General features: G+C 26.7%; 1 protein-coding gene across 4 annotated transcripts in view; it reads left to right on the forward strand.

The window, feature by feature from the left end:
- Nucleotides 1-20,162, forward strand: part of LOC107453447 (sprouty-related, EVH1 domain-containing protein 2) — a 167,287-nt gene extending 147,125 nt beyond the window's left edge. Inside the window, exons 1-5 of one of the 4 annotated variants that reach the window (XM_016070279.5) lie at nt 1,703-2,323; nt 7,896-8,073; nt 10,250-10,418; nt 14,965-15,023; nt 18,108-20,162. In XM_016070279.5, coding sequence (XP_015925765.1) covers nt 2,304-2,323; nt 7,896-8,073; nt 10,250-10,418; nt 14,965-15,023; nt 18,108-19,013 — 1,332 coding nt within the window. In that variant the 5' untranslated portion in view covers nt 1,703-2,303 and the 3' untranslated portion in view covers nt 19,014-20,162. Of the gene's footprint in view, nt 1-1,702; nt 2,324-7,895; nt 8,074-10,249; nt 10,419-14,964; nt 15,024-18,107 lie in introns of those variants that run through there. The other 3 variants (XM_071178397.2, XM_071178395.2, XM_071178396.2) reach the window with 3 other exon arrangements.
- The last annotated feature ends 2,123 nt before the right edge of the window (nt 20,163-22,285 follow it).

Genomic DNA, 22,285 nt, shown 5'->3' on the forward strand with positions numbered 1-22,285 from the left:
GTATGCCTCTTTTTTTTCGAGGGATTTCGATATTTGACCATCAAAATATTGCGACTGCCACAATTTTATGAAAATATAGTCAGAATATTTTCGAACATAATTATACAATAATTTAAATAAATAGTTAGTCAAAAAAGGGGTGGAAAATTTGAGCACATTAATGTTAATTTCACTTACCCCGATTTCCGCATATTTCTGAAACTCTTTTTTAAGGAAATTCAAAAAATCTGACAAATATAAAAACAGATATAAAATTCGTATATCTAAAGGCGAAAAAATTCATTTATTATTTTATTTAATAATAGTCAAACAAAACTTTTTGAAGACACACAAATTTTTACATATTTTTGAATTATCTAATTTATAATAACAAAACAGAAAATTTGTGTTATAAATGGCCAAATAATTTCTGTGTTATAAAATTTTAAAATAATCGTATTTTAAGACTTTTATTTCTCAAAATTCAGTTGTTTATTCATAGATTTAAAATATGGTAAAAGTAAAAAATATAAATAAATAAATAAATAAAATATTAGGTTTTAATTAAGCCGATGGAGAGAGAAAAAACTGACTTCAAATATTTTTCTTTTGAAAAAAAAGTAATCAAAATTAAAATATTTTTAATTCAAAAAACCATTTTATTGCTTGGGTAAGAATCTACTTGTTTTCTGCCTGTATTCCAAAAGAGGTGAAAGTTAATGAAAAATATTACAATTATGTAAGGCCAATAAGAAGAAAAGAAAATTAAAAAAAAACCTAACTGTCGGCAAATATTTCGCTTTGTCTTTTGCATACATGAAGGAAAAAAAATAATAATAAAATCTAAATTCATTAAAAGATTTTTAATGACAAAAACATTTTATGACTTTTGAAAGAAACTTCGGAGTTCATAAATTTAAAATAAGACATTGATAAAAAAAAACATTAGGCCTACATAAATATAAATAAACAAATAAAATAAGACGAAACAGCTAACAGTCGGCAAATACTTTTCTTCAATTTTACACCCATAAAAAAGGTAACCAAATTTAAATAATTTTTAATACCGAAAACATTTCATTGCTTGAGAACTAAACTAGTTGCTTGCTCATAGCTTAAAATTAAGGTAAAAGGTAATTAAAAAAAAAAAAATTTATTATGGAAGAAAAAATCAATTTCAGGCGTCAAGTATTATATATCTTTTGTATACCGAAAAAGGTAATCAAATTTAACAAATAGTTTTAGAGCCAAAAAAAAATTTGATTGTTAGGGAAATAAACAAGTTGTTTGTTCACGGAAGCAAAATAATGTGAAAATTAACCTTAAAAATATTCAAAAAATAAAAAATTCCAGATGATTTCAATGCAAGGAAGAAAAAAATAAAAAATTATTTGTTTACGCAGTATTGCTGATAGAAAACACCGCTTTTACTACAATAATGCGATTTTTACTCTAACCCCTAAACCCTCCAGCCAATAGTAAGATTCATCAGTATCGTGAATGAAAATCAACATAAATAAATTGTAAAATAATTATTGAAAAGACGATTGGAAAGATAGTAATTAACTTTAAACAACATTCAAACATTTAAAAAATATAAATTCGTGAAATAAATAAATAAAAGTTGATATGAATGAATGAATGAAAATAACAAAGAGAGGAAGAAAAAAAAAAACTAAAACATAATTAGCCTGCCAGAAACATATGCAATTTGTTCCGCGCACCCACCCGAAAACATGAATGGAATCCTCTTAAATTTCGCTCACGAAATCTGGAATCATGATATCGATCATTTAAAATATTTTTTTCACTAGATTTTCTCAGTTTTGTACTTTATAAACTTATATATCAACAATCATTTCCTCTAAAAATTCAATTTTGAGTGTTAATCAAGAGCAGAATAATTCACTTTCTTTCTTAACAGACGGGAGAGCGAGTTAATACTGTGCGACAACCCGACGAAAAAAAATCTTCTGTGTAGTGCGCGCTTACAATCAAAACAATGGCTTTGCTCTAATTCATCAAAACCAATTTAAGAAGAATATTTGTTCGAATTCGTACGAAGACGTATTGATTTTGCTAAATTAATCTTCATGAAGTCCCAGAATTGAGCAAATAAGTTTTAAAATAACGATTTTTCGAGAAACTATATGCCGAAGGTAGTGTTACGCGGTGTAAACTGGTCCATTTCCTGTGTGTTTTGTTGAATTGGAGTTTTGGAGGTACGGGAAAGTATGGTTAGGCTTATGAATTGACTTCATCCTATTTTGTGGCTGGATTATTCGATATCTTTTATAAAATGAAAAGAGAAATTAAGAAAAATAATGGAAGGTAGCCACGAAGAGTAAGTTTGATTTCATTATATGTTATTATCATTGAGAAATCTTCGTTAGGAATAGGCTTAGTGGCGACGCTAATATACCCTGTGGCTCAATTCGCATCTTTGGATTTACTATTTAAAATTTTATTCTTTGTCCTCTCTTTCTATTTTTATGAAATTAGTAATAATGTAGTGTGATGGATCCTAGATAAATTAATTTACATAAAGTGACTACGATCCGAAGGTCGAGATGTTATTGAGGTCAAATTCATTTTTCTCAATGGACGGAAGTTTGTGAATGAATGTGTGACTTTACGTTATGTTAAACTGGTACAGATGCATGTGGACAGAAAAGCTACCGCCTTAATGTATTTTTCTATACATGTCTTTAATGCTTACGAAATTTTAAATCACTCGACATGTTTTAGTATTTATTTACTTGTCAATCTTTCTGTTTTTTAATTTTTATTATAGAATTTTTTTGTTCTTTTAATGAGTTATAATTTTCTTTACCTATCAGTGTGAAATTATTCGTAATTTTTTTCCCCTTATGAATACACTGAATTTTAATTTCAAATGGTATGGAACTATTATTTTTATTGATTATTTTAATTTTATAACTAATTTTTTTTATTTATTTATTGATTCTGTCATGAGTTATGATCTGTACAATTTTGTGATCTTTTCTAACAACAGCAGCTTTAAAGTTGATTGCTTATATTGAACAAAGAAATATTAATATTTTTGGAATTTTTATCCAAATTAAAGCTTAGAAAATTATTATGAATTGCTATTTTTTTTTATCCAGTCATTGAAATCTAAATTTGATTCCTAGTTATAAATTGAAAAAAAAATAATATAATGTAAGGTATGAATATAATGTAAGGAATGAAACATTTTCTTGTTTCATCAATATTTGTAGTGAATAAGTGAATGAATGATTTAAGGAATGGGAGGAGATTTTTGATTTTTAACTAATACTTTTTAAAAAACTTTCACTCACTATCTGTAGAAAGACTTTTTATAATCCTTTATAAATATTTAGATTAATTACAAATTAAAACTAAGATCTTTCATATAAAACAGTAAATATGAAAAATGGTTAGCCTTTAAAGTGCGATTAATTCACCTTAAGTGTAATTCACTTAAAGTGCTAACTATTTAAATGATGTGTTACTCCGTTCATTATTTGTTGAAATTTTTTGAATCTAAATTGATTCCTAGTTATAAATTGAAAAAAAAAAAATTATGTTTGAATATAATGTACCTAATGAAACATTTTCTTGTTTCATCAATATTTGTAGTGAATAAGCAGGGGTCTGTCCAGGCCGAATTTGCTACCGTTTAGCAGTACCTTCACAAATTCAACTTTAGGAAAAACGGTAGTTTCACAAATTCAATTTAAGGAAAAACGGTAGTTTCACAAAATACTTTTTCTTAAAATTTTATTTTTTTATCCCTTAAGAAACGATAAATCCATATTTTTGTGTTGATTTTTTAATATAATTTTTAATCTTTCACAAATTATGTCTAAATTTTCACAAAATAGGTACCTCTCAGAAAAACCTAGACAGACCCCTGAGTGAATGATTTAAGGAATGAGGGAAGATTTTTGATTTTTAACCAATGCTTTTTAAAAAACTTTCACTCACAATCTGTAGAAAGGCAATTTATAATCCTTTATAAATATTTAGATTAATTACAAATTAAAACTCAAATCTTACCTATAAAACAGTAAATATGGAAAAGGGTCAACCATTAAAGTGTGATTAATTCACCTTAAGTGTAAATCACTTAAAGTGCTAACTATTTAAATGATGTGTTACTCCGTTCATTATTTATTGATATTTATCGACTTGATCAAATCTTTCTCATCTTAAAATACTTTTGCCTTAAGATTCTTACAATTATTTGGAAGTGTTATTTATGATAGAAATGATAAAATCTTACTCATCTTAAAATTAACGCAGTAAAGGTGAATATTTTGTCTTCAATTTTATTTACAAATTCACTTAAAGTACTATTTACAAGAGTGTAATGTAATTCTGTTAATAACTTGAGGAAAATTTACACAAAAAATTCACTAATCTTAAAATTAGCATTGTGAATATGTTTGTATATGAATATGTATGTGTATGTGTTAGATGTTCAAAATTTAAATAGTATTGATTATTAAAGATTTTTAATGTAAGATTATTCCGAAACCAGCTTAAGATTAGATCATTTCAAAAGCCAGTTGAAGTGTTAATTACAATGAAGAAGACATAATTAAAATGAATGTTCAGTTTAATGATTTAAGGGTGCACGATACATATACGTTCGTCTAAAATGCAATAAATTATCTATTGCTGTTTAATGTTGGAATCTTTTTCGGCATAAATTTAATTATGATAGCTCCGAATTCTTTCATATGAATGTCAATTTTCTTGTTGGAAAACAACGGTTATAGCTCTTGGAAATGCATTGATTTGTCTCTCTGAACTGCCAGTTTTTCTAGTTTTGTTATTCATCTTAATTTTATTTTCTATTTTTGTTAATTTTGTATTTTCTTTTTCAAACCAGTTTCGTTTCTCTCATTTACGCCTGACTTGTTTAAAAAAAGTCTTCTATTTCTTAGCACATTCTAAATATTTCACCTTTATAATCTTTGAAGTTAATGAAATTTTTACTTTATATATTTCTACCTCAGTTTCTTGGAATTATTCTTTATATTTCTATGTTTTACATTGCAACAAATTCTATTTAAGTGCTGATTACAATTGAAAGGAAATGTTAACAGAAATCAATACAAAATATTATTGTCCATTCTGGTCTTTCTGGCTATAGCATATCTTAAAATTAACTCTGTATAGATTACTCTTGTTTATGTTTGATGATGCTGTTCAAATTTAAAAGAGTTCATTAAATTTTAAATTTGTGTATTTTAAAAAGCATAATTTATGTATAGCTAAATTGCGAATTTATTTGTTTAGTTCAATCATTTTTCACTCACCTATTACAAACACGATTTAAATTCTAAATATGCTTTTAATTATCTTCATTAAAATTTCATGAATAAATTGAATATTTAATGATTATGATGATTGGATATTATAAGTTGGATTAAATTATTAGGATCTGGATAAGATGTGAAGAAAAAAAAGTTGAATTTCTTGTAGTGAATAAATATTTTATTGAATTATATACTGTTATATATGTCTTTTCTGGTTCCTTTGTCATTTTTTGACCTGTAGCATGATTTCATGCATGTAAAATTTTTGTTTTTTGCTAGCCAAGACATGACTTAGGTGGTTTTTGACTTTGTTTTAAACTGGTTCGACACGATTTCTTGCATTACAATAATTAGAAACAGCAAATTTGATAAATTTAATCTGTCAGCAGTCTAAAGTTGTTATTTGCAAGTTTGCATCAATTAATGCCTTTGTGTCTTCATCAATTTGGACTCTCTGTGCAAAATGTAGTACATCTTTAATGTCAAAATAGCCTGGTCAAAATTTTGCAAACCAGTTTTGACACATATCAGATAGTTTTTTTTTGTTTGATTAGCATTTTTTCCTTTTCAATTGTAAAGTAAAATGTGCCAAAAATGTTTTCATATTTGATAGAGTAGGACCACTGCAAGCAATTTCTTGCTATATCAGTTTTCAAAATCTATAATGGTTAAGTAGTTTTAAGTGTAGTTAACTTTGTCCTCTTTTCTTCCAAATGTCTCCAATTCTCCCAGTTGTTCTCCAATTATGTGCGAATTTACTTCCGAACAATCCAATAGTATTCTACAAAATACATGAATTGTTTGACACTCGCCTGCGAATTTCAGAAATGGAATATACCTAGTGTGTATATTTTTTACTCTCTAATTGTTTTTTTTTTTTTTTTTTTCCATTACAAATCTACAAACAATTCTGTAATCAACATTTTTGTAAAGATAGTTAGTTTTGTACTATAGATTTGTCTACTTCTTAGATTTTTACAAATATCTTTGTTTTTTTTGTAGTTTATGTCAAAAGAATTTTTCAGGTTAATCAAGATTGATTTTCAACAGTTTAAACCAGTGTTTCCCAAAGTGTGGTACGTGTACCCCCAGGGGTACGGGAACAGCTTAGCAGGGGTACGCATTCTTATGCGAAATATCTTGCAACAAACGAAAATTTCTAAATTTTTTATTTAAAAACAAAGCTAGTCATGAAAATTTACGATTACTTATTATTCTATTGACTATTTTGTGCAGAGTTAATAACTAGTGGTTTTAACAGTCAGTTATGATTTTTAACTTTTGTGCAAAATTTTTTTTATAGTAAAAAATACATTCATTTTTTTATTAGTGGTACACAGCGTTACAAAAAATTTAGAAAGGGTACACAAAAGTCATAAGTTTGGGAAACACTGGTTTTAAACAATATGAAATTTAAGTTTTAAGAAATTTGAAAGCAAATAAATGGTAATTATTAAATTACTTACCTAAAAATTACTAACCAAATAATTTTATTTTACATTTTTGAGGAAACATTCACTTAAGCTCAAAAAAATTACAAGAAATATTTTTTTTCCTCTTATTTAATGAAGCAAAAAAATTTTTTAACTGTAAATTTTATGTTTCAAACTGTCTGTTTTATCGTTACAAAATAGTATATTTCATTATGTTTGTGAATGTTTATCATTCATTACCTGGTCATTACTTTTATATAACATATTCATTTCAATTCTCTTTATTCATTATTTTATTTAACCAAAAGGAGAAACTAATAAACATTCAAACAGTAAAGTGAAAATGTGTGTGACTAGCGATATTTAGAGGTTCAGAAAATTCTCAACCTAATATTTCCCCAGAAAAGTTTTTTCTACTAAAATAATCCCGCTTTTTTTCTTTCACAAAATGAAAAATATTAATTTGATTTTACACAATTTGTTAATAAATCAACATATGTTTATCAAAATATAATGAAATAGTAATAGTTTAAAACTTAATTTAGAATTCTAACTTACAGAATTCAAACCAATGCACAAAGTGACATATAAAGTTTTTTTTTTTTAAATTTGACTAATAATTTCCCAAAGGTTGCCTGAATTTATTTCTCCTGAACATTGTTTGTTCAATCGGATGTATTCTGCAATACTGATAATATCTGTAAGTCACCGACTAGTATGCGAACCAGTAATTAAATTTCTACTCTTTAATATCTTAAGCAGATATATTTTTAAACTAATCCAGGACTAAGCTAGAAAAAAAAATTTGCTTTTGTGTTTTGGAGATGTTAATCATACTAATTCAAAATTCAACCCAATCCATTGAAAAATACTTTTAAAAAAAGTATTGTTTTTCTTTTACATTAATAACTGCTTTGATTGAGATAAACTTCTTGATTTTTCTAAAGTTGATGTGCATATTTAATAAGAAAAAGATTATAATTTCAAGGTCGTTGGGTTTTTTCCATGACCGGCCCTACTTTTTTTTCCAGACTGGCGCCTCTTGAAAAAGTGAAGGATCCCTCAACAAATCCTTTCAACCCTTTCTGATCCATTTCAGATATCTTGTTATTTAATAAATTATGATGAGTAATATATTATTTTAATAGGAATTTTTTTCCCTTCCTTTTAGTGGGAATTACCTGGTGCGTGTGCGTGCCCAGGTTATGACCAGAGATGATTCTACAGGTGGCTGGGTACCAATGGGTGCTGGTGGGTTAAGTCATGTCTGTGTGTGCAAAGGATCTGTTTCAGGTGAAGATGATAAGCTAGAATATCTCATTTATGGCAAAAGGATAGCGGATCAATCGGTAAGTTTGAACCTATTGTTTCTTTTGACTAACTGTTGTTGGTTATGTGTTATTTTAAATGATATGTTTGAAGAAAATAAATAATTATTTAAAATTCATAAATTGTGTGCTATGAGAATATCTTATTTTTTTAACATTTTAAAATTAAATGCATAGGTACTTAATCTTTAAGAATGAATTTTTATTTTTAAATGTTGAAGAAAATAATGCAATTACTGCATTACATTCATCTTTCAATATTGTTTCTGAATACATTTTTGTTTTGTGTCCTTTTGAGGTGTACCAAGCTATTGCATGGTCCACTCAGCAAGTCTTTTTTTTTTTAAATTATTTAAAAAATTAGAATAAGCATTTTGAAATTAAATCATAAATAAGAGAAGGTAAGTAATTGAACTGATAAAACTCTTATTGTGGGAGTATTGTTTTAGCGATAAAAACTGAAGAGTGAACCAACTAGTCTCGGTTTCCCCTGTGTTTCTCTTACGTGATGCTAGGAATGAAAAAAAATTTCTGGGGGACTTCATTTGCAATTACTAATCATTATTTTGCGCTCAATCACTAAGCACACACTATTTTTTAATGGTGGATGCTGTGTATTTGTAATATAAATAAATAATAAAGTGTTTGTATTTGTACAAAATTATATATCTTATTGGAAACCATACATTAATGGAAAAAAGGCATTTAAGTAGTTTTTTAAACAGTATTTTGTTGTAATTGGAATTAATGGATAAATATTGGGCTTTAGTTTGTCCATGGTATTTGAGCCAATTAATTATTCATTGCACCACTCAAATTTCATAAGCCTGTTTTTAAAATTGTCTGGGAACTTTTGAAATCTCTCCACCCCCTTTAATCATGGTAGTACTGGTTTTTCTAAATAAATATTTGTGTCTATATTATGCATTTGTTAAAATTTATTATTGTAAAGAAAAATTACAAATTTGACAATAATTTTCTCTTTAGCTAAGAGTTTTATGAAGTTTTGTGTATGTAAATATCTTTCATCTTCATTTAAGTAATCTTACTATAATTGAGGTTTGGTTGCTAAGGTAATAAAGTTAATAATGTAAAATAATTTATTCGAAATATTAATTGCTTTAGGATTGTCATTATATTATAAAGGATACAATTCAGTTTCACTATTTCAGATTTTTTGTAAAAAAAAGTCCACTTTTGTGAAAAAATTTATTATAATTATGTTAATTTGAGCGTAAGATCCTAAATTAGTGAAAAATCTACTGATAATTTTTATGAATTTGTGTGTGTATGGTCCTGTTTTTTTTTTTTTTTTTTTTTTAATAAATAAAATAACGAATTTAGGACATCATTCACTTTTTCTAAAGTAAAGTTTTACGAAAGGTTTGTTTTAACTATACAATTTTTCCAAAGGGTCTGTTCACTGACCCAAATTTCTACTGAAATATTTCCTGATTTTAAGTATTGTTTGAGTTTCGTGCAGATATACAATTGCAAGTTATTTTTAGCAGTTATAAAAAACAATAAGTAGTTAAAAATTATCTGAAAAAAATCAGTCTACAACAATAACTACAAGAAATAATATGAAACTATCACAATTAACCATGAAATAATTATCAGTGGATCTTGTCCAATGAACCAATAATAATTCTATTTTGGATTTTCAATTTCAAGTTATGATCTTTGTCCAATGTTATATAGTCAGAATGTAAAATATTAAATCTAATTAGATATATCTAAACAGACCAGTAAAAATGTGTACAGATTAGCTTCGCCTTTTAGTTTCTAATCCTGTGAACCATTAATTAAAATTTCCTTATTTCCACACCTGCTTAATATTTACATTTTGTAACTCCTTTTTAACTACATTTAAAAAATTCTGTCTTCCTTTTGACTGAAAATAAGAGACATGTGTGGTGTTTTGTGAGTTGTTCCTTCAGCCCTTTTACCCGAAGGTAATAAAAGTATGCAACAACTGTGCCAATTTAAAGAAATATAAATATTTCTGTCTCTTTAATAGTTAAGTCATACTAGAGTAAATCAATTCAAGTCTAAAACTTGGTGTACCAGTTTTTAAGAACTCTTAATAAGTATAATTAAAAGAACTGTAACTGTGTTAAATTAATAACTTCAAATTATGTGTATAATATTATAAGCCTTCTCCAATTTTAACTATATTCTGTTTTATCTCTTTAAGGTTGTTCTAAGCTGTACGATAAAGAGGGATTTTCAATATAATAAAGTCATGCCAACTTTCCATCATTGGCGAACAGGTGATAAAAAATTCGGTCTAACCTTCCAAACTGCAGCAGATGCTCGGGCATTTGACAAAGGTGTCAGAATGGCTATTGAGGATCTATCGGATGGTAATGTTCTTTATTCAAACATGTGATTATGTATTTGATTTATGAGTTTTTATTATGATTAGAAATAGGGATGTAACGTTTATTCAGCTGCTATTCTATATTTGGCGCGTTGGCCTAATGTTCAGCTAAGTTTTTTTATTTATTTTTTTTTAATTTTGAAATTTTAAGCGATTAAATTAAGAATAATCTAAAATAGTATTGTTATTGTACATTATCTGATATAATTTTTGCACATATTTGTTAAGTTTTTAAAATTCAAGTGCTTGCAAATTTAAGAATAACGGAAAAGTGAAATTTTAAGAAATGAAACTAGATTACTTTATACTGCACCTATATAACATTATATTCAATAGATTAACGTATTATATCATTAGGGTAACATACTAAGCAATAATCTAAGCATACATGCAATAATCAATATTTTTGTTTTAAAAATTATGAGCATTTTTATAATAGTGTAGCATTTTAATGGAACATTTTATGATAGATTTTATACTTTTATTGTTACTTTTACCCTGTACAGTAAAACAGATAGCTGGTAACGAAAAAACTGTGATTTTTAACATTATAAGTTATATTTTAAGAAATAAAACGTTATTCTCTTATCACTTTTTTCTAAACATAATGGTAATGTGAAAAGGTTACATTGAAATTTTTTCCTTTAAATTTCTTTTCAAGATTAAGATCGCTTTTTGTTTTGGTCTCTATTACGTTTTTTATTTTTAAAAACACTTTTATCAACATTTTTATTATGACACAGCAATTAGAAGGATTTCTATTAGGTTTAGTGCTTTTCTTCCCTTTGTTTGAAAATACATACAGTTTAGTTGGAAAACTGAGATGTTCAGCTTTAAAATTTTCTTTCACGAATTAAGATTGATATTTATATATTTTCTGTTTCACTTTTGTATATAATCTTGTTTCTGTGGCATTTTTACGATAGCACAACAATTTTACTGATAGACTATATTTCTTTTAACGTTTTATGCATACTTTATCGGAAAATATTATTTTTAGCATTAAAAGTTTTTTCTTGGCAATTTTAAATAGCTGTTAGTTTTATATTTATCTTAATTATTTCTAATGGATAACTGTTATATTTTTTCTTTACTCTTCACTAATAACACAGCAGTTTTCAATAATGACCAAACTTAATTAAATATAAAGTATTTTGTTAATGCTTTTTTTTTTTAATGCTGTTATTCGGCCGCTGGATATTCAGTATTCAATCAAATTTTTAGCTGGATATTCAGTATTTGGTCAAATCACTATTCTTTACATCCCTAATTATAAATTGATTTCATGTCTTAAGTCTAAGGCTATAGATTGGACTAATTAATGTATAATGCTGTAAATGTAGGCATCAAGAATCTAAAATTATCTTATACTCCTTCCTAGTTTAATATTTTAAATGCTACTGAATAGTTCATACAAAAAAACGGTTTCTAGTTAATCTCAGAAAGTCGCATGCTTTCAAACCTATATATCTTTTAGAAGATTGCCCAAATAAAGAAAAAAAAATTTAAAATCTTGTGTTCTGTTTCTCTTTACCAACTTAGTTGCAGGATTGGTGCAAGTATTTCAAACTTGGAATGATTTCAGTTTTAAGCTTGTTGTTCTTTAAACTGAAAATTATTAATTTATTCATTTTCCATAGTAATTAAATATGTTTTTGTTTGAAATGTTTAACCTTGATTTTCATGAAAAATATTCCTTGTTACTGTAAAGCCATTTTTTTATTTATATTTTTTGAATGAAAAGGAATATTTCATAGGTATACTATCATACTTTCATTGAAAAAGATTTAGGTTTGACTCCATCCACCTGCAAATTTTAGCAATGAGTGTTTGCATTGGAAAAAAAAAAGTATTGTGGGAAGAAAATGATAAAATTTAAATTAAAAGATAAAACATTTTGTCATAGATAAATAACTCTATAGTTTGCTTATTTCTTTCATTTAGTGCTTAATTTGCAATGCTTAACTTAGTGTTCCAGTATAGTTGTTTAATTTCCTCCTCTTTCTGTTACATTTTCTGTATTGTTTCATATTTTATTCCAGGATAGTCTTTGTTTCAATAATCTTCCTTATAATTGTTGGAACATTTCTTTCTCGTCTGAAATTTTGTTTTAATGTTCTTAGTAACAAAAATAGATAAAATTAAAAAAAAGAGTTAGGACAATATTTCAAGTACACTTTTAAAATTATTATTCGTAAACCCTATTTATTTTTGGTGTAGGAAAAAATATATTTAAAAGAAATGTACTATATAATTTTTTTTTCTTCTCTTTCTCACAATTGACATTAAGTAAGTTAGGTTCTTTTTTAAATTTCGTGAAAAAATTCTTTATTTTGAGGAACAATTTTTTTTTTTTTTTTTCAATATAAAATAATTGATCCATATTTTGCAAGCTTAGGTTGTTTCACCTTAAGTTTTCAGGTTATTTTGGGTAGTTTGTTAAACTTAAGTGATTCAGCACCATAAATATATTATTTCTTTACTACACCTCTACATACCTTATTTATTATGAGTTTTAATGTAAAAAAATTACTGTTTCTCTTTTTTCTTATTTCACAAATCAGTTAAGCTGTCAAAAGTCTTTTATTTCATTTGAGAGTTCTCATATTATTCAGAGCATTTTTGGTATAGCCGTATCATGTAATGCATTTTTTATTGATCAAACATTACTTTTAGCCTGACAACCAATGATGATTTTTTTTTCTAGTATTAATACTTGAATAACTAAACTATATTTTTAAAAAAAAAGTAGACTAAACTAATATTTCTTTCTCATTCATATCTCTATCTATTTCTTTTAAAAAAGGTTTAATTAAAATTAATCCAACTCTTAAATTTCCAAATAACTACTATCACACAAAAAGTAGTTAGCAAGTCTAATAAAAATGTCACTTGTAAGATTTGTGAAGATAATACACAAATATATATTTTTAATCTTAATAAATTTGATACCTGTCTTATTCATAGTCTCAATAATTTGTTATATTTGTATTACTAAAAAATGTCCCAGGGTCTAATACTTTATTGTAATATTTGTGTGATAACATAGCTGCTAACTATGCCGATTTTTTTTTCTTTCAAAATAAAATTAGATAAATATTTAATGAAATTTTAATTATTTATTAATTAATAAATATTTAATTTTTATTATTTTACTTGGTTTAAAAAATCACAATGGTATTATATAAAAAAATTTCTTTGTTCTGTAAAGATCACCAATATAGAATTTTTAAAATTTCTTAAAATAAGGAAATTTTAGTATAAAATATTTTCTAGCTAACTATGAAATATTGAATATTATTTAATTTATATATGCTATTAATAATACAGTTTTCTACACTACTTAATTTTGGGCCAGATGTTACTACTGAATATTCATAATATCCAGCTACTGTCCTATATCCTGCCAGCTGGTTGGATACATACTGCTTGCTGTAAATCAGCTTCAGTCCTAGTATGAATAATTATAAGAGTGCTAAAGTTTGTCTTATACTGTTAGAATATAATTTTCAAGCAACTTTGCAGCTACAGAGCGTCAGGTAGCTCTTTTGTTTGTATTCCAACTCTGTCTGCAAAATTAACATTAAATTAGTTAAAATCAGATTTTCAATATTAAATAAAAGTATGATTTACACAATTTCTCTGCTTGCAATATAAAATTAACATTTTAATAAAAGCTTAGTGATGCATATGAATTATTAGCTACTAAGCTAGCTTGTTATTAAGCATTAAAGATGATTTGATAATTGTTTAACTATGCAGTTGCATAACCACTTTATAATCAAATTATTTTTCTCTCTTCCTGCTGCCTTGATTAACATTGGTAAGTGAATTGACAGTATAAGATACTTTTTTAGAATAGTTTTTATATGTGGAGTTGCTCCTTTATTGTGCCATGAAAAGCCACTCTTACCAATCATTGAATTGTATTATTTTTCAATGATATGAAACTTATAGCAAGATAAAATTATTCTTGTATATTTATAAATCAGAATTTTCTTTTATATTCCAGAAAATCTGTATAATTTAGAGAATTTCATCTAATTCAAACCACTACTTTACTATACTGTTCCAATCTAAGCCTCTTCCTTTCATAAGCTACTCAATTCTTTTTGTTAGACAAAAATTGCAAAAATAATGAAATTTTGGAGGAGTTCATATTCTTTCTAGATTTCTTATACAAAATTTGTTAATTTTAATAAATCAAGAAAACCCAATGTATTCTAAGTAACACATTTGTAGCTTTGAACAATATGTATTATTCAGACTAATATTTGAATTTACCTTTTGCAAACTTGCAACTGTAAAGCATTCTTACTCAAAAAAAATAAAATAAGCTTCTGTGTATTTATATATATATATTTATTTATTTACACTGTATCTTAAGATATCACAATATTCCATATTTTACCTCTTTCATTTACCTTAATTAAAAGTAACATTTAAATAAATAATTAAGTTTTAATGTAGTTAAAATAATTTTTAAAGATGGTAGAATAGTTCTGACATATTTTTATATTCTTTTCCAGGAACTGGTGATTTTCCAAATTTTAATGACTCAGATCTCGGTGATGATGATGTATTCATGGTAAGTTATGTGTATTTCTTGTTTTAAAGTACCTTTACATTTTTTACTGATTTGATTGCAAACATTAATTTTGACATGCAAACAAATAGAAAACTACAAATGGTTATCATTATAAATGACTAACAAAATATATATTGCAATAATAAATTTTCATACATATTAATATATTTATTACTAATAATAGTGATCTATAGATAATTTTTTTCTATAAAAGCGGTAGTTATGTTCATTCTTTTAGCTTTGACTAGAGTGTATTCATTTGTAGACTTTTGTTAAGCTTTGTAGCTTTTTTTTTTTCCATTCCAGTTGCAATAATTTCATGCTTCATATTTTTTTATAATATATGTTGTAGGTATCATGATATCAGGAAATTAACTATTATAATTTATGATTGAGAAACATTTTAATAAATATTTATTCACCAATGATCTTTGACTAAAAATTTGCATGCTTAGCTGTTTTTCGTAAAAGAAGCTAATTATATTATTTATTAAAAAACACATGTGACTATTATAAATGTATCTGATGATAAATTAAATTTTTTTTTCTTGTGCCAGACCTTTATTTTCTTCTATGTAAAACTATGTCCAAACATTCCTTTTCAAGGAAATATGTTTAACTTCACAAAAAAATTGAAAGAAAAAAACTAATCATGTCAGTTTTACAATCTACATGTTTTAACAAAAAATAAGAAATGCTTTTCATACAGAAAAACTATCTTTCAGATAGTTTTGTACATACACATATCTTAGAATAATGCATGACCTGGCCCAAGAAGGAAATTATCCAACTTAAAGCTGCATTTTCTTCTGACTTATTTTAATCCTGAGATCTTCAGGTTTCCATTTATTGTTTGTCAACTAGCCTCCAAACAAGTTGAATTATTAATAGCTGAGTTAAGTGTGGTCCAGAGTATTTGAAAATCTTTTTTTTGTGATACCAAGTAAAACATTAAAAATACAATGCAATGTTTTTTGTTGTAAGTTACACATTGTATTCCTCAAATTGTAAATAGAAGACTATATACATAGTTATTAAAAAAAAACAACTGGAGTTGCTAGGGCATCCAGAAAACCATGCAGAAATTTTTTTTTCATGAAAATCAGATTGATTTTATGATAAAATCTATGCCAATCAAATGAGCATGGCAAAAAACTGATAATATTTTTGTATAAAATATACAGATTTTAAAAATCTATTGGTATTAATAACTGCTAAAAAAAAAAAAAAACTATTTGATGAAAAAAAGCTCATGGGTTCAAGATAAAAACGGCTCAAAATTGAACCAGTCTAAAGATCATATTTTGAATTGCAGATTTAAATTATCAAGGGAAAAAAAGTGTTTCCTTTAAACAATAAAAAGTAAAATTTGTATGATCCTCAGAAATCACATAAAATCTTTGCAAGCCTTACTTTGAAGTTGTACACTGATTTTTCCTTTAAAAAATATGTCATACATTATATTATAAGTTTTCAAAATGCAAATATATGATTTTTATACATGGAAGAGAAAAAAAAATCAGAAACATGGTAGATCCTGTTTTTTGATGTCTGAAAATTTTTTAAATTCTTAAAGCCATGACAATATAGTTTAAATTTAAACAAATAAACTTCTTTTCAGGCCAAATTTTCTACCGCTTAGCGGTACCTTCAGATAATCAACTTTAGAAAAAGCAGAAGTTTCACAAAATACTTTTTCTTAAAATTTTATTTTTGTATACCTTAAGACAGTGTTTCCTAAAGTGTGGTATGTGTACTCCCAGGCGTATGGGAACAGTTTAACGGGGGTACACGTTTTTCTGCAAAATATCTTGTAACAAACGAAAATTTCAAAAAGTTTTATTTAAAAACAAAGCTAGCCATGAAATTTTACAATTACGTATTTTTCTATTGGCTATTTTTTGCAGAGTTAACAGATAATAATTAGTGGTGTCAACAGCCAGTTGTGATTTTTAAGATTTATTTTTATTAGTGGTACCCAGCACTACGAAAAATTTAGAAAGGGTGTACAAAAGTCATAAGTTTGTAAGAAACGATAAATCCATATTTTTGTGTTGATTTTTTTATATAATTTTTAATTTTCACGAATTAAGCCTAAATTTTCAGAAAAACCTAGACAGACCCCTGTTTTTATTTTTATAATCTTACCAGAATTTTAATAATCTGTGTTCATTTAAAAGTATTTGATTATAATATAACCTCTAAAATCTAACTTTTCATAGCTTGAAAAAATCTGTATTTCGAAAAATTTCGGATTTAAAAGAGAAGTTACAGTTGTATTTCAAAAAGTTATTATGACCCTGCAAATATTGAGACTAGCTGAGCATAAACAGACTCCTATTGTTTCAAATAGGTTCTACTGTATAAAAAATTAGTAATGTATTTTGTAGTATATCCATTTCATATTTTCAGGGCTGATTGTGCTCAGGAAAAAATCCGGACTTTTCGCTAAGAGTGATCTGGAGATCGAAGGTCGAGACATTTAAAAAAAATCATTGATCACGGAAGTTTCCGGAAATCAAATTTTCCAAGGTGGAACTTAAAAACACAGTTTATTTTATTTGTTTGTAAGGGAGAGCCAGAGATATACTTAATAAGCTTATATTCATGATTAATATTCATTTTTTTATCAGTAAATAGTTGTTATAATCATAAACTCAAGAAAGAAAGACATATTTGTAAATTTTAATTACTTCTCCAGGTCATCATAGGAATGTGTAAAATTTTAAGTAAACTAAGAAATGTTGAGAAAAAGGAAGAAAAAAAAAAACCTTGTTTAAACTTTTTTTTTTTTTATAACTCAAGAAATTTTCCAGAATTTTGACTTGGGCTCACAATCACCCCTGTATTTTAATTTAGTAGCTACTTGATATAAGATATTGATAAACTCTGTTTATTTCTCAAGGAATAAGTTTTGAAGAAACTGTTTTGTTAAAAGAGATTCTTCCCCAAATAACTTACAAGAATCGAAACGTATTTCTTGGGTGGTTTTTCTAATGTGGAAGGTTTACAGTCTTTATTTAACATGTTAGAGGATATTAATATTAAATAACTTGCTCTTACCTATCTATTTTCTTTTTGCAGACACTAGAACTTCCTATAGATTCTCGATCTTCCTCTGGGTCTAGCAGCTTTAGTGGAGGTTCTTTCAGGCCCGGTTCTGGCACACCGCTCCAGTATCCAGAGTCCGGTTCTACCACATCACCTTATGCTCATCACCATAGTTCTCATCATCACCTTCATCGCATGAACTTCATTAGATCTCCACGTTTTCCTAGTGGTGTTAATCCTTCTGGTAACAATAACATTGGGGGATATGTTATGGACCCTACTCGCAGGTTAGAAGATGCATGGACAAAGGATGCATCAAGAGACTCTAGAAAAGATTATTTAGACAGTGATAAAATTGAAATGAGCTCAGATCTCAATTCCTATGTGCAGCTATCTCGTGACAAAGGTGGTCGGACTGATCATGATTACTCTTATCCCATAATGGACAGCTATAAAGCTGGCAACAGAGACACAATTAGTAGTTTAAAGAAGCCGCATCATTTTGATACCTTCAGTTGCCAACCTGCTCCGAGACTCCCGGTAAAAGCCAAGAAAAAGGACTGGAGGAAAGATGGCCGTAAAAATCTGACGATGGCGAGGGCGCAGTGTCGCCATTGCCTGGAGATGTATTCAGAGGAGGACAATCATCGGGGTAGCTGTGAATATGCTCCTGATCCAGTCTTGGCTTGCATTAGTGGGGCTTCTTGCATTTCCTGTGCGCAGTGTATGTTATATCACTGTATGTCTGACAGTGAGGGGGACTTTAACCAACATCCGTGTTCGTGTGACACTTCAGACGGACATTGCCCTAAACGCTGGACTGCCCTCACCCTGCTTTCAATATTTGTGCCCTGTCTCTGGTGCTATCTGCCCTTTCGTGCTTGTCATAAGTGTGGAGTTAGGTGTGGTGTTTGTGGGGGCAGGCATGACCCTGCCTGATTAATCTGACAAGAATGACACTAGGAGAAACAAAAATTTTAAAGTATCTGAATTAATTTGCACTTTTTACAAAAAAAAGGAGAGCATTATTTTCAAATGCTAAGAGAAAGTTTTGTTATATGTTGCCATGTTTTAAATGTGATCTATGTATGTCTTGCAAATTTGAGTGTTCACATGCTATGATGAAAGAATGTTGAGGTTGGAAATATATAATTGGAGTCAGGGTTTAAAGAGCTTGTATATATTTTAAAAAAAGAAAACATGCAGTAATGAAAAAATGTTATTTTAAAAAAGCATATGTTTCATAATACATTTCTCTTTAATATATATTTAAAAATTTTATCATACTAAAAATATTGTTGTAAATATGTCTGTTTCAAAGAGTTTTGTGTTGCGAAATTTGGCTGAATATTTATATTTTACTTCAACAAATACCACAGAAAATCAAAATCGTTGCTGGTTGTTATAATTTTTAGAGAAGACCCATTCATTACATGTATACTTAAAAATTATATAATTCTGTCACTATTTATATGCTAAGAAATATAGAATTATCATATTTTTTTATGTTGTTCTATGAAACTAGCTTTTAATTTCTTTCAAAATTTGTTATTTAAAGAATTCAAACTGAGACAAAGTCTATGTTACCAGAGAATTTGAAATATTTGTCCCCATCTGAAGCTAGTCACTTTTTATACTATAGTTTACAAATGTAGCACACTTGTATGTTTTTTAGTCCATATGAGGGTTTAATGATCTGTTGTTAATTTTTCAGCAGGCCAGCCAGGTGAATTTCAAATCTGCTATTGTTGAAAAGCCATTGATTTGGACATTTTTTTTTTTGTTGTTGTGTTATGCTCATGTTATGTCTACATCATTTTATAGTTTATGTGTATTATAACAATTTTTACATCGGAATTTAAGCTGTGTATGATTTGTAACTAGCAATTAAATTATGATTTTATATATTTATATTTTTCATTCATTAAATACAGTTTAAACTTTTTCTCATTAATTTTTTCCCAGTGCAACTAATTAACAAATATTTCCTTGTAATTTGTTGTAAAAAAAAAAAAAAAGAAAACTATTTTTTTCTGACATTGCTTCATGAGTAGTCTTCCTAATAAATTGAAGTTCTTTAAGTATAAATTTTATTCTTTATCAATTCGTTCACTTGAACTATTTCTATACACAAACTACATATGCATTTATTTTAACCTAATACCTTGAAGAGTTGAAAATCCGAAAAAAGGGAGAGATAATGGTCCTAATTTTCTATGAAAATTGCAAGCCATTGGTAAGAAGATTAACAGTATGGCAATTAAACAACTCAAAGTTTTTATCAAATGAAATATTTTATGAATTCTGTTATTATCCTATTTCATTGTGAAATGAGATGTCATGCTAAATCAATATCACATTTCTCACCCATAAAATATTTTTTATAAAATGTTCATTATTCTTAAAAAGAAAAAGTAGAAGAAAAAAAAAATTCATCACCTTGAATTTAAAATATTAAGATTTCATATACGTAGCATACGTAGACTCAGCATTACAAATAACTAACTTGTAATAATGCTAACTTAAACCCATTATATCTTTTTAGTTTTCTGAAAGAAATATTGAGAAACATATAATTAAATTAAATTTGGACATATGTTAAATTATCATTAGTTAATGAACTAAAAAGTAAAATTTACAATGTATCTTGAAGAAAACTGATAGAGCAGAGACAAGATAAAACTACAATATATAACAATGGAAATAGCACAAAGATAATATGAGCTTTACATTAAAATTTTTTAGAGTACTACGGGGGCTCTGTCTGCCAATCCCCAAAAATGCTTTGCTTTCGTTTTATATCCTTAAAAGTCTATAGTTTCTACAAGTTATCAAAATAAATAATTATTGTAGCTTTATGTAAGAAGATTTTGTTAATGGTTAAATAATTACCTGGATTTGAAACATAATTATATGAAATCAAAAGAAAAAAAAAGTTAAACCTAATTAATGTAGATAATGTGAAGAAATAAATGAGAAATTATTTTACTAGATTTTCATTCGGCTGCATGTAATTTCTCAGCCTTTTTTTTTTTCGGTTGCTACTACTTTAGTCAAGCATTGATATCTACTCAAGTGTGAGCTTATAAAATAAGGAACTCATAAATAAATTTTCTACAATAGATAATATTTAAAGTAAAGAAATTGTTTTAAGTTCACAAATAAAAATAGCTTTTTCAGCACATCGAAATCAACTCCTTAGTTCCATTTCAAAGGCTGCAGATCTCAATTGAACATGGTATTTTTTTCCTATGAGGTTAACTGTTACTTATTCTCAAATGTTCCATTCCTGTACTTTTTTCACACAGCTTTATAATTTCAAGTGTCCAAATTTTATAGTTTTTGAACAGGATAACAAAATGTAATGTCGTGTTGAACACCCAGATCAGCGGCTTCGCCCCCTTACGATTATTTTAATATAGAAAGAAATTATTTTAGCAATCTTGCATATTTTAGTAATTAGTTTAAAAATAAGATAAAATTACAATCTCACGTTAATATACATTTAATTCGTAAAATGTTTTTATCTACGAAATAGAATTAAATAAGAATACAGAACATAAATTTGTTGAATAATTCAATAATAGTTTTATTTTTTTATGATTACTTAATAGATTTAACTTTTTGAACAATAAAATTTTTTATAAACTGTAGACATAGAATAAAAGACAATCAAGCATTGCTACTTACATATCTAAAAAGGAAATTTTAGCTAATTTCTTCTAAATTTTAAAATAAATAAAATAGTTTTATAAAACAACTAAAAATTATTTAAAAAATTTAATTTTCTGATGTAATATATAATAATCTTATCTCTAAATTATAAATCTCTAGCAATATTTAGACAACTGAATTACATTAATAAAATATTTACATAATTAAAAAACTTATAATTTATTGATAGTACCAAAGACGTCTAATGTATTACAGATGGTTTGTTCCAAAAAAATTAGGCTTATTAATTGAAATTCACAGGTTTAGAATTGATGCAAAAATTAAGTTAGATTTATTAAAATAAACAATTGGACAATACTGACTTAAATATTATTATTCAAAATAATTACGTAAAACTCAAATGCTTAAAAATAATCGCAGAATTAATTCTAGCGTTGATTTAATCCTAAAATAACAGAGCACCTTATTTAGTTAAGTTTAGCACCCAATGATGGTGATATCACAGTACGTTTCTATCTTCTTTATAAATGGTGTTG

The sequence above is a fragment of the Parasteatoda tepidariorum genome, chromosome 6 (genome assembly GCF_982258835.1).
Source record: "Parasteatoda tepidariorum strain Cologne lab strain chromosome 6, Ptep-v5.0, whole genome shotgun sequence".
NCBI classification, from domain to species: Eukaryota; Metazoa; Arthropoda; class Arachnida; order Araneae; family Theridiidae; genus Parasteatoda; species Parasteatoda tepidariorum.